Here is a 13967-nt window from a genome sequence, read left to right on the forward strand (position 1 = left end):
AGATGGCTAGCAAGACTAGGGTATAGTATTTCTGGTTGCTATTTATACCATTTAGGCTGTGTATACATAGAATCTGTAACATAGAATCATAGGGTTAAAAGAGACCGCAAGGATCATCTAGTCTCACCCCCATTATTAATACTGCCAAAAAGTCAAATTATAATAATAATAGTGTCCATATCTAGACCTGAAGAGGACCCCGATAAGGATGATTAGCAGGCGTGCCCACTCTCTTTCAAAATAAGATGCTAATTTCCCTACTCTGTAGGCACTACGGTATAAGAAATCTAGTTAAAAAGTTTAGGAGAAAAAATATCTGTAGCTAACAAGATGTGGGCGGCACCAGAACAGCAACATTTGATTTTTCAGCTCCTGTAATCCAATCATACATAAAAATGGGACCACCCATAAATAACTGGTTTTCTTGCTCTCCAATTCAAGCCTGCTTCAAGAGACTTCAAGGGTTCCATTATGAGAGATCTTTTGAAGGAATACAGAAATCACATTGCTTTAGAAAGTGATAATGCGTTTAGCAAGCAGCAGCAGGCTTCAAAATGCTTTCTTTCTTATCAGTGGTTAAGCCTTTTGGAGCGGGGGGAGGGAAATGCAAGAGCACAATACAATTTTAAATTCCTGTTACAAGCAAAGATGCACGTGAGACATGATTTGCGGTGGGCTTATTCCTATGATGGCTAATGTATTGGAAAGTTTCACCATTTCTGTTCCAGGAGAAGCTGATGAAAGGTCCCAAAGTGCCTTTTTAAAAATCTTTCTGATAAAGGATCTGTTTTCTAAGGCAGTATATCTCTATCCTAACTATTTGGGAGCAGAGCACAACGCAAATTTAATGGTTTTTTGCACAAATCTCTCCTTCCTATGCCCACGATCAATGGTGGAAAGACAAAGTGGAACTAACTGTAAGACAAAAACTTATATATAGCTCCTTAGGAGTCCTTTCCTTTTATTTATTTTTATCCTGATTAAAACTAACAATCTCACCTTTTCAAAAAGAGATGAGATGCTTCAGAGGAAACCCCAATCTCCTCTGAATAGGTAGCATGATGCTATTAACTTACCAGAAGGCTTGTGACAGAAAATCATAGGCATTGGATGACTCTGAGTGGCAACAATAAGATGAGACATTTCCTAAAAGTGACAATGATGCTGACTTTCGCACAGGAATTACACCTGTAGCAAAATTAAGTTTTCAGGCGCTCACACTTCTAGTTTAAAGTGAGGTGCCTGGGAAATCTCAGTGGAATTATGATTGAGGATTTTCCCCCTTTCTCTGTAGTTATATAAATATCCACCTTTTCTGCAAAAAGAGAGTGGCTTTTTTTTTAAAAAAAAAACAAGACTCAATAGAATGCAATTTGCAGATTAGGAAATTCTTAGCTTTAGAAAGCTTCAGGGCTGTGTATATATATATTGCCACATGCTTTTCAAATGTGACAATGTTTGTTTAAATACCAGTTAGTCCTATTTTTCTAACCCAATCCCAAACCATTGTGTTTAATGTGGATGGAAATTTGTCACCCTCATTAAACAAAAACTCCCCAACATTCTGACAAGAATGGGTCAGACAACAGCCTTTAAATGGGATCAGTAGCATTATCCCAGGTTGGTCCAAACAAGGATTGAATATAATCACAATCAGATCCATCCAAAATTTGTTGTTAATTCAAAGGTAATAGTGTAAACAGACAAAAGAGAATCACTTTATCAGTATCACTAAGGAGATATCTATTAACATGCTTTCTCCCTGCTTACTTCATCGCTGTGTGGGTAGGCCAATCTATGGTATCAATGCCATGCCAATTTCTAACACTCCCCGTGTCTCAACCATACACTCTGTTAGATCAGCTGTGAAAACAATGAGTCCTATGTAGATGGGTTTCTATAGAAGCATAGAGTGCAGAGAGGAAGGAAGAACGGAGTTTGAATCACACATCAATAGCGCTTTTTGCCTGCTTAAATATTCAGTGGTCATTGTTTAGAGATGGGCAGCAGGGAAAGGAGGGAGGGAAATTAAGATTTAAAAATGTTCTGTTTTGCAAAATTTTAAAATATTTTGAAATTTCCAGATTTGAAAATTTCCAACCGGCTGGTTGAAAATGCTTCACAAATCTATTACCAGCTTTTTTCCCATTTGTTTTTTGAATTATAAAATTTCAAACTTAAAAGTCAACAAAATTGTAGTCCAACAATAATTCTGTTTAACTGTACGTGGGTTAAAGATTGAGCAGTCACGGTGTAGATACTCTTCTGCACTGCAGGTGCAATTAGGTGTTCGTAGGTCCAACTTTCAGATGGCCTTTTGACAGCAAGCCAATCACTTGAACAGCTGAAGCATAAGCTTAGGGCTCTCCTTGATCTACACAGGCAAGTCTCACTAGCGCTGTCGGAGTTCCACACACATCAAGGCGAGAATGCACATGAGCAGCTAACAACATTCAGCTTATTTATCCCTCCGCACCAGAAATGTTGTGATATTAACAACCTTCTTCAATACTAATTTTTTCTTCTTTCAGTTTTTAGACCACTCTTTGCCTTTTGTACACAGCACAGAATATGACACTTTCTTTCCCCTATTAACTGAGTTTGTTTTCCTCTGTTCTAGTCTAGTGCACTGAAGCTATGCAATGAACTCTGGGTTTCCTGCCCAGTTCCAATAAGCACCATTAAGTTAACACAGTGGGTGCGGGGCAGCACTTCTAACAGTCTTTGGTCTGTGACTCACTCCCCTTTATGATACGAAACTTAAAGCCATAACAACAAATATTTAAAAAAAACACCCCTAACCCCCCATTTCAGACAAAAGCCAATTCCACTTAAGAGCCCTGCGCATTCAAGGAGTGCAACAATTACAGACCTGTTCATTCAGCTTTTGCATGGCTACGGGGCTCAAACGAACCTGACCTCTTCCCAAGAACCATAGGAATCTTCCTCTTTAACAATGGAGCAGTCTCGAAGACTGAATGGAGGCTTAGCCTTCTTTAGACATCACTTTGCTATGCTGAATGTTGCAGGTGGTCATTTAAGTTCATAATTTTTATTTTTTTGTACCATGTTGGTATTGAAGTTTAAAAAAAATTGAATTGAAAACACACGATTAAAGGAAACAAATGTAGACCACAGTTGCGCTACTTTAACCTTTCTAAAAATGTCTAGGGGAGTTGTAATATATCGCTTAGTAGTCCCTGGCTTTCCCTTTGCATGACAGTTCCTGTAGTGCTAACATCTCATTTGAACTCTCAGTGCAGTAATTATGCTGACTGCTGGATAATACATACTTTAAACAAATGAAATTTGGAGAGTGGATGCGGATATATAATCAGTTTTAGGAACTTTGTTACTAATGGCAAAGTCTTTTTGTTTTTAAAGACCGTCCTGACATACCTGTTATGGCAGGGAGTTCATACAGTAAATATGGATAAGGTATTGTGTAAAGACAAGCACTAATAGTCATTTTCTCTACTACTTAGTAACGGTGGCATTTAAAGCAAATGTAGCATGTTACTGAATCTCTATTAAAGTCAAGAGTTACAATACATAAAAGCATTTATCTTTAGCTTTAGTATTCATGGTTGCCTAAGGTATATTGACAATAACACAGTCCCTTGATTAGCAAGTATTTTGAATGCACATAGCTTCAGCGCAGAATTGTGTACACTTCTGAGTCTGGCCTCAATCCTGCAACAACTGACATAGACGGCAATGTTTCCATTGACTTCAGTGGCCTAAATCTGAACCCAGAAAGATCCTGGGCTGGATCCCGCAGGCACTGAAGTCAATGGTATATAACCCAATGACTTCAATAGAAGCCGGCTCCCTATCCCTCCCAGCCTGTCCTAAGTTGTGAGAGATAAAAGGAACCCTTATTTGAGATAACTATCAGCCCTTCATGGGCAAATGATGACAACTGAACCAAATTGTGGGTCCGATTCATAAAGAAATATATCAGTTTGTTGGCTGGCAATTTTCTTTTAACTTCTGTGGACAGTTTGTGTGTATAAAACTGAAACTAAGCAAGCCTTGAGTAGCGATCTCCTAGGAGATGAGTGAGCTATGGGCAGAAACAATCTTATACAGTGAAAATAATTATTCAAAGAAATATGCAAACTAAACCCACCAAATGACACACAGTGTTGTATGGTTAACAACTGCAGCACAGACTAGATCTCCATTTACTAAAGTACTACCGGCCACAGTGTACTGTTGTCTCCTAACAATAACCAACGGGCACCCTCAGAGTTTTGTATCATGTAACATTCCTTCCCTTTCTAAGCAAAGGTTTTCATTGTTTTCAGGCGAACAACAATCCTCCAGGGGAGTGGGAAGGGGATCCTTTTCTAGGAGATGAAGAGAGGGAAGAAATGAAATAGGTGATTTTTTTTGTGACCTGTCTTCCCATCAGCATTGAAATGGTAAAATTTAAGTCACTGCACAAGGGTTCTTTTAATCACGTGACTCCCATTAATACAGGAGCTGCTTGGCAACATAGCTGTGCTAAAAATGACCCCCCAAAAATGTACTGTACCTTGCATGAAGGTGCTTTATATATATATATATATGGATGGGACATACTATCCTCATTGGGCAAGGATGCTTTAGTTCAGTACATCACTTTTGTTGAACTTAAGTGTGTGCCTAGGGAGGTTGTGGAATCTCCATCTCTGGAGATATTTAAGAGTCGGTTAGATAAATGTCTATCAGGAATGGTCTAGACAGTATTTGGTCCTGCCATGAGGGCAGGGGACTGGACTCGATGACCTCTCGAGGTCCCTTCCAGTCCTAGAATCTATGAATCTATGAAACCGTACCTCAATCTTCGCCAAGCAAAGCGATTGCTCCTCAGAAGCTGCAGGAACTTACACACTCTGTTTAGTGAAGACCTTTTCTCTAACTGGGTGAAACTGACTACCGTGCAGGGGGACAACACAAGGTCTAGGAGACCATGTAAGCCCCAATGTGAGGATTTAAGTGGAAGTTAAGAGATGCATAAGTCTGCACAGGGGTGAATTTCACCCGATAGAGCAAAGAGATTTTTTTCTTTAACAGCACGTAATTTAACATTTTAAAAGCTAGAAACTCACTCTTTTCTATGTACTCATACGAAGTTGGGCTCTCCTCATTTATGCAAAACTAAGGTACTCTTTTTACCTGACAAAGAGGACCTGCACTAACAACAAGCTGTCATGGTGATAGGGACAGGTACTTTGGTCACCAGTTCAAATCCAGCCCAGACTGGTAAATGACAGAATGGCCTCAAGGCTCTCTCATGGCCTTTGTGAAATGAGCATGATGATCTCAGTTCAGTTTCCGGTAGAGAAGCATCTACATCACTAGAACTATCACTACACATGGCACTAAACTATCCAGCAGGGAGGGCAAAGACTGAATGAAGGTAAAGACTGAGCTTCCCTCCAACACAGGGGTGGGACCTGCTAGGCCAGGTTGAGGAATATTGGCAATGCAGTACAGGAAACTACACACTACCCCAGCCCTTCCCATGCCAGTTCTGGTGTTCTACCCAGCATCTTTCACCAGCACGAGAATCAGTCATTGGGGAGAAAAGTGAAATAAAAGCAGATCTTTGCACAATACACTCTTATTATTATATGACTTGAGAGAACAAAGCAGCAACCCGGGCATTCTGGCCAGTTATACCGTGATGTGTGCGTTGCTGAGTGGAAATCTTTGAAATTAGTGAGAAGAAGAGCTCTGTGTAGCTCGAAAGTGTGTCTCTTTCATCAACAGAAGTTGGGCCAGTAAAAAATTTTACCTCAGCGGAAACTTCATTATAACCTTGTGCACCCTTGACAAATAATTTTTTTTATGAATCGGCCCTTGCATATGATGTGAATTACTATCTAATACGAAATGAAATGAGAAAAAAAAAACACTACAGTAAATGTATTCCACGTGGGGCTATGGGTGGGACTTCAGCTATGGTCCGGAGCTAACATACATTGTCTTTTGTTATATTTAATATGGTAAAAGTCTATACTCACTCCAGCAGCCCTCAAAGCCTTTATGGATTTCACTTAAGTCTGCTCCATGTTGCACCATCGGCTCCCATTACATCTGTTGACAGCCGCCTCCCTCCCTTCCAACTGTCCCCCCATAAAATAAAGTAGTTTTAATAACAAGATAAATATGATGTGCTTCTCCTTGCTGAGTGCATTGACTTAAAGCATAGGCACAATTTCCCTCTTTGAACAGAGATGGTATAGTCCTATGTCCCAATACAACTGTTATCCTGGGTGACCCTTTGCATTAATTAACAAATAGTTTGAACTTGATAATTAACCTAACCGCATCACTAAGAAAATTGTAGAACTAATCGTTTTCAACCTCTGTCAAGTGTAAAATTTTATGGGTGTCCTCAAGTGTGCTTTGTTAGCGAGCAAAACAACCAGAAGGACAGGGGGGTTTTCTAACAGCCTGATCCAAGTTCCATACAAGTCAGTGGGAGTCTTTCCATTGACTTCAACTGGCTTTGGATTATGCCCTATATGTGCATTTAAAAAACCCCAGAAACCTGGCACTCTCGAGCCCCTAGGAAATACAAGTGACTCAGGTAGAAATTGGCCAAACTGTCTCTAAACATTTTGTTTTTGTGATATTTAATCTTGAAAATTGTTTGGGTGAAATCAATGTACTTTCAATATCACCAGAGGAATGCACAGGTTTGAGTATTTGTATAGGGGTAAAGTTTTCAAAAGCACTTAAATGACTTAGTAACTCAGGTCTCATTGAAAGTTAATAGGAGTTAGGCACTTTTGAAAAATTTACCATGTATGTTTTTCACAGGCTTCTGAAATGCCTGGGGGAGCCACTGATGGAGTTGAAAACCCAGTAACTATGAGATCTCCACACTGCTCATGGTATTCCCATTTTTGGATAATGGAAACAGTGTGACAAGATCAGATCTCACATTTTTCCTTTCCCATAAATGCCTCATGGAGGGAAAAACCTCCACTCATGAAAAACAGATTCAAATACTGAGTTATTTGGGTTCAAGTTCAAGATGACCCAGAGCCCAAGGCCTTACTTTTCCATGACCTTATTTGGTCATAATCTTTATAAAACATTTTTAAAAGTCCTGTTTCATAATCAGCATCTCTGATATTTGCAATCTCCATAAAAAGTGAGTGACCTCAGAGTGTCCTCCCTGTTTAAAAAAAAAATCCCTGCAGAGAATTTGGGTAATGCTTCTCTTTTGTGTGAGTTTCACTGTCTCTCAGACGCGTGCGTGCGTGCGTGTGTGTGTGTGAGAGAGAGAGAGAGAGAGGTGGTTTATTTTAAAAGCAGAATTACCCCAGACTCCTAGAGTGTAGGATTGAAAGCTCTAGGGTGAACTAGAACACCTGATGGCTATGTAGACCTGGTATTTTTGTAATTGCAACATTTTTCTCTCTCTTTTTTTTTTTAATTAAAGCGTTTTTTTTTGTTAACAGGGGATGTGGCAATCACACAGTTAGTTTTCCTGTTGATGCAAAGTAACGAAATAAAATGTCAGTTACACAAATAGGGATTACTATTGTAAACCCCAGGAAAACAGAATTAGCCTGAGTTTGAATTTTCTCCCAGAGGCAGTGACCCCCACGTACACGTCAAATTCCCTGATCTTTTATACCTCTATCTGCCAAGGAGGAATGAAAGGGGCCCCCTTCAGAGCCCATTAAACATCGCCCCTTCACTGGCTGAATGCATCACAGCTGAATGATGCATGCCATTCTCTACCTTCTCTGGGCCTGATCCAGCACCACTTAAGTCAATGGGAGTTTTGCCATTCACTCCGCTGAGAACAGAATTGGGGCCTATATTCCCTGTTTCCCAAGGCTAAGTGGTGGGAGACCAGCACTGGGAATCAAACCCAGTTTTCCTGGTGGCCAGTGTAGAGTCTCCTGATTAGCCTGCTCTACTTTAGATTTAAAATAGAGTGTAATTTAGTGACAAGCGTCTTGGAGTTCTTGAGGCCATTTGCTCTGTCTTGCCGGCCATTCTGTTGCCACTGATTTTTAATGGTGCAAAAATGATCAGAGTTGTTGTTCTCCTCTTGCCTGATGCTAGGAGTACGTCAGTCCATGTACTGAATCAGACATTGTTCCCATTGCTAGGAGGAGACGGTGAGTAATAAGGGAGGACCATTAGACTATATTAATACAGAAGAGTTCAGGGAGTAGTGAGTCCAATTTAACAGAATGTAATAGGGTCACCCTGGGATTCATTGTACTGAAACATCATTTTACACAGAGGATATATATATATTTTTATATATATATATTCATATATATATATATATATTCACACGCGCACACACACAAAAAAGTCTTTGATAGGCTTTCTGGGTTCTAGCAAAAATAGTTGGCAGCTGTTATCTGTGAGACCAGAACAGGGCCTTTGTGCTGCCTGCAATGCCTGCTGCGAACCGTCTCTTAAGAACAGATGCTTGTGTTTATCTGGCAGGTGGAGCTAGCTCCTGCCTGAGACAGGAATAACCTCCCATTGGAACACACACACAGCTCGTAGATTTTTTGCCTGGATCCGGTAGAGGAGTGGGATGCTAGAGGCAATCTAGGTAGTTTGATATTTGCAGCATTCAGCGTAATCTGAAGTGGGGTGTGGGGAGAGAGAGACAGAGAGAGAATTAGTGATGAGCTGTAATCTTTAATTGCTAAATAACGTTCATTGCAAAACTGAGATGTGAGCAATAGAATTTTTCATGCAGATGGGTCCAGAGTGGAAGCAGTGGCAGCTGTAATTACACATTTTAAAAAATAAATCTAGCTTACTTCAAAAGGAAACATCATTTCAAAATGAGAAGTTGAAATGTTTCACTTAGAAAATGTTGAAACAAAATGTTTCCGCTCTTTCAAAAAATATTTTCTTTTTTTGGGGGGGGGGGAGGGAGGGACAAAAGTATTTGCCAAGTTCAACCTGATTTTGCAGTTTCAATTTACCCAAAAGTGCATTTTGGGGGGAAAATAAACTATTATTCTGAAATTTTCCACCCAATTCTAGTTTTTCCCATTTTTTTAACCCTCTTTTTTCCTTCTGGTAGTTAACTGATGTAGCTGTCAAACTTTTCCTGACACTGTTCCCTCCAAAATCAAAACAGCCGGTTACAAAAGCTTTGCAGACCTATACAGGTGAATTAAGCTCCTCTCATTGCAAAATTCATGATCTAAGATTGAATTATGTTAGCCAAGTAAATCTCATTTAAACTGACAACCAAACAGAGAATTTAGGAGTATAGTGCAATTTTACAGCTGCATAAATCTCCTAGTACAACAGATGCTATTATCCAAGCACTTTAAAAATAATGAATCAGCTGAGCATTCTCCATGGAAGGAATCTAGTTTGCACACAATGTGTTCAGTCACTGCTATCGTATCTGGGCCAGCTTCACCATTGTTTTTAAACCACTGTGTGAAAGGGGGCTGCTAAGTGGATGAGGCAGTTATAAATCTGCAGGTGACGGTTGGTTTTGGTTTAGGGTTCCTTTTCCATTTCCTACCTCTCCATCTTTTGATTCCAGCCTCAGCTCCGTCCTGCATGTGGCTTCCATGTTGCCAGCCTCTGCGTTAATTTCAATTCCCTTTGGAGCCTCCATCACCAAAGAGCGTGTGGGTGACTCAAGTCTGTAATGCAGTAAAGATGGGATTATATCACTAGCTGCACTTGGATGGTCAAGCTGAGCGTTTCTTCTCACCCCGCTCAGTTCCCCAATGCCTTGCACCTTAGGTACTCATTGAGGGCCCGATTCAAAGCCCACTGAGGTTAGTGGCAAGACTCCATGTACAAGTGGGTATAAAACTTTACCATTCTAATGTGGTAGCATTTCGCACCTACTTTGCCCAGATGTAGATGAAGGAACAAGGTGCAAGGCACTGGAAATTCAGCTTCGCAGGCTGATCAGTTTGCTTGCTGTTCTCACAAGTTCAGACATCTGTTAAATAATCAATACCACAACCTGGGCATAATAGCAAAATGTTATCATTCTAATTCTTATCACTTGCATAGCACTTTGCATCCTCAAATCATCATACAAACATGAACAAGCCAATCCTCATGACATCTCTGTGAGGCAGGGAAGTGTTATGCTTATTTAAGTAATGGGAATACTGCAGTAGAAAGCTCTAAATGACTTGCCCGAGGCTGTGAACAAGGATTAGAAATCAGAAGGTCCTTGAAATGAAAACCTTTGGGGAAAGTTCAGCTGTTCGGAGCTAGGAAGAGATAAAGGGCTGCTTGTCCCCACTTGTCCAAACCCCACAGGGATGGGCGGACCTAGTGCTTTAACCACTCAATCGATGAAAGCTCCTGCAGGTTCAGAAGCATTCTAATCACAGAAGGGAGCCCGCTGCCTTGCACAGTGGGTACAGGGCATACACTTCAGTCTTGCATGGTGCTCCAGGCTCTCTGGAGAACTGTGGTGAGGGGCCCCTCTCCTGCTCCTCAGGCTGCCGGCTTTCACCTGACTGCATGGCTCACTAAGGCTCTGTCTCCATTGATGCAAAGGTGGATCTTTTACAGCAAGCTAACAAACCGGTGCTAGTTATCTCACTGTAAAATCCTAGTGTTCAGTCAGAGAGCTAGGCGAGGTTGGCACTATCCCTGCCCACCCTAAGCTGTGGTGGACCTTGCCTAGTTTTGCCCAGTAAAACTAAAGAGCTTTGTCTGAACTGTGTTTACACTGTGATAGCTACCATGGGTTAGTTACCTACAGTACAAATACACCTCTTTTGTCAGTGAAGCCATAGGCTCAGCAGTCTTCTTGCTGTTAGTTTCACCTGCCTCCCCAAGCGGGTGTGAAGGCACAGACATTAATGCTGCTGCAGTGCCAGGGAGAAAGCAACCCCAAATGGCTGTCCCCTGGCTTTGATTCACCCCAAAGCCCTGTGGAGCCCTCTCCCTCTCCCTCCCCACCCAGCACTGCTGTTAACAAGGAGATGCTGCCACAGGCAGGTCTGCAAAAAAACCAGCTGCTCCTTCTTCCCAACAGGCTGGTCTGCTTTTCCACGGGTTCTTTCTGCTCTGGTGCTCCCTGCTATGCTGCCCTAAGGCAGTTACTATGTATGTAGTTCTGTTCCTGAAAAATGTGACTTTAAGCAAATCCAATTTCCCCATAAGAATTAATGTAAATGAGGGGGTTAGGTTCCGGGGAAATTTTTTTCACCAGACAAAAGACATAGATACACACACACACAGAGTATAAGTTTTAAACAAACAATTTAATACTGGTACACAGTGATGATAATTGCGAAGCTTGGTTGAGGTGGAGGAGTCAGAGGGTGGGATATTTCCCTTACTGCTAAATGATGAACTAGCAACTGGCTGAGCCCTCAAGGGTTAACTCTCTCACTCTGCAAGGCAGCAGGAATGGAGGGAGATACGCGCATTTCCCCTTTAAGTACCCTGCCTTGTTAATTAGATCAGCTTGCTGAGACCCCAGCTACTGCAAGCTCTCTCCGTCCTGAGCCCTGGTGTGTCCCCCCTGCTCTATGGAAGATGTGGGGTGCAGGACCAGGGGGATGGGGACACTGCAGAAAAGGATCTAGGGGTTACAGTGAACGAGAAGCTGGATATGAGTCAACAGTGTGCCCTTGTTGCCAAGAAGGCTAACGGCATTTTGGGCTGTATAAGTACGGGCATTGCCAGCAGATCGAGGGACGTGATCATTCCCCTCTATTCGGCATTGGTGAGGCCTCATCTGGAGTAGTGTGTCCAGTTTTGGGCCCCACACTACAAGAAGGATGTGGAAAAACTGGAAAGAGTCCAGCGGAGGGCAACAAAAATGATCAGCAATGTAACAACGAAACAACGTTACCTGGGATGACTGTAAGTGAGGAGTTACCGTACTGCAATTAAACAGCCGCACCTGGCCCAGGTCACCCGACCCGGGCTTGCAGTACTGGGGCTCTGGGGCTGTTTAACTGCAGGGTAGATTTTCAGGCTCAGGGATGAGGGAGAGTCCCAGAGCCCGGGCTCCAGCCTGAGCCTGAATGTCTACAGTGCAATTAAACAGCCGTGGGCATTTCATTACAGTGCAGCCAGACCCCATGTCCTCTTAATCATTAGGAGAGACTGCGACCATCTTATTCCAGCTGCTCCGTGAACTCAGAGACATCCATTTAACTTTGTTTTTTAAAATCAGACTTAAGCCAAAGATATCGGAGACCCTTAAATCTGTGTAAATGAATGTGAGTGATGTCATTACAAACTGTGACTCTTTCAGTGAAAAGAAGACTCTGCTTCACGAATACACGTTTGTATTTATATTCTGGTCTCTGGGTCCAATTCTCCTCTCGCACCCATTTGATATTATTGGGACCATCCTGATATTAGGGGCTTTTGTCTTATATATGCAGCTATACCCCCTCCCCCGAAAAAAAGCGTTCCGATTTTTCACACTTGCTCTCTAGTCACCCTGCCCTCAGAGGACTTTATGCTGGTGGAAGTGAGAAAAGAATCACCCTACTAATTTTTGGCACTCAGGATTGCAGGAGGTTTATTGTATGATTTATTTTAGATCTCCTGAATGAATCCCTCAGACACCTGTCTTTAAACCAGCAGCAGAAAATCTATGCAAAGCCAAGCAGGGCAGCTGGGGATTTATGCACAAGAAGGGGTCTGAGTAATGTTTACAGAATACTTTCATTTGAAGCAATCGTTTAAGACACACACTGCTTTCCTCTGAGTTAAAACCTTATTGAGTCTCCCAGAGCAGAACCAATTTGGAGGCTAATAACGATAGGAGATGATTTAGCGATGAGCGGATCATTCAGAATCAACATTTGTTTTCCGGGGTGGCTCTGTGGAGCTTTCTGTGGGAGTCCAACCTGCCAGGCTGTGGGTAAGCCTGCACTTACAGCGGTGGAGACACTAGATCTCTTGTTTGCTCTTGCGCTTACGTTTTTCCATCCTAGTGACTGGCAGTTACGCCCTTTATTTTTTTTCTTTTGCTTTTGTGCTGAGGGCTCTTGAGGGCCTGATTCTGATCCTACTTACCCCAGTGTGAAGTGAGTGTGACTTCACTGAAGTTCATGCCGTTATCCTGGTGTAAAAGCAAGATCGGAAGCAGGCCTGGAGACTCTACTGCTTTTCCCAGACACCACTTCACTGGAGCTGCTTTTGCCCTAATGCAGGGGTTCTCAAACTGGGGGTTGCCAGGGGGTCGTGAACTGTCAGCTCAGTGGGGCTGACATCCCTGAGCCCCTATTAAATTAAATGAATCCCCCCATTTTTAATTATAAGTCAGAGGCTTGCTGTGTGAAAGGGGTCACAATACAAAAAGTTTGAAAACCACTGCCCTAAAGCATATGGGCTTAAAGGGCAACCCCCTTCCCGTTCTGCAAGACCTCTCCTCAAGGGCTTTCAGTGGGAATTAGATGCCTACGGGGCCTTTGAAAATCCCACGAAGCACCTTCTGCATCTTTAGGTACCTAAATACTTTAAACATTCTGGCCCCTGGTCAGTTCCCCACCTGGGATAACAGCGCTTCCCGGCTGCTCAGGGATGTTGTGAGGATAAATACAGTAACAAGTGAGATGCACTCAGATACTGCAATGATGGGGCCCAGGTAAGTGCCATGGATAGAAGATGGGCGTGGGGATACACCAATCTTTCTGCAAACAGCTGTTACCCTAATCAGCAGTACTGTCGAGGTCTTGTTATGAAGAAACAGAACATACTCTGCCTGCATAGAAATGCACGCCAGCATGTACATCAGTGACCTCCATCCTTCTCTGTCTCACTCATGCTTAATGGGCAGTGCTAAATGTGCTACTGAAACCCCTTCATTCAAATTTATCTCTAAGATGTCTCAGCATTAAAAATGAACAGGTGGCGGCAGTTGTGCGTCGCTCAGCAAAGCCTTCTTATGTTGGTGCTGGAAACTGTGCAGCCGTCAATCAACGAGAGTGCAAAACTTTAAACGCTATCCCAGGGCTTGCTTT

The 13967-nt window shown here is 42.3% G+C and overlaps 1 protein-coding gene across 12 annotated transcripts in view; it reads right to left on the bottom strand.

Moving 5' to 3' along the window:
- Nucleotides 1-8298: 8298 nt before the first annotated feature.
- Nucleotides 8299-13967, bottom strand: part of SGCD (sarcoglycan delta) — a 511873-nt gene continuing 506204 nt past the window's right edge. For 10 of the 12 annotated variants that reach the window (XM_039484136.1, XM_039484137.1, XM_039484134.1 and 7 more), the window contains 2 exons: nt 9527-9650; nt 8300-8618 (listed from right to left, as the gene is read on the bottom strand). In XM_039484136.1, the coding sequence (XP_039340070.1) occupies nt 8445-8618; nt 9527-9650 (298 nt within the window). In that variant the 3' untranslated portion in view covers nt 8300-8444. Of the gene's footprint in view, nt 8619-9526; nt 9651-13967 lie in introns of all 12 variants that reach the window. The other 2 variants (XM_039484141.1, XM_039484140.1) reach the window with 2 other exon arrangements.

Source organism: Mauremys reevesii, linkage group 8, assembly GCF_016161935.1.
Source record: "Mauremys reevesii isolate NIE-2019 linkage group 8, ASM1616193v1, whole genome shotgun sequence".
Taxonomy (NCBI): domain Eukaryota; kingdom Metazoa; phylum Chordata; order Testudines; family Geoemydidae; genus Mauremys; species Mauremys reevesii.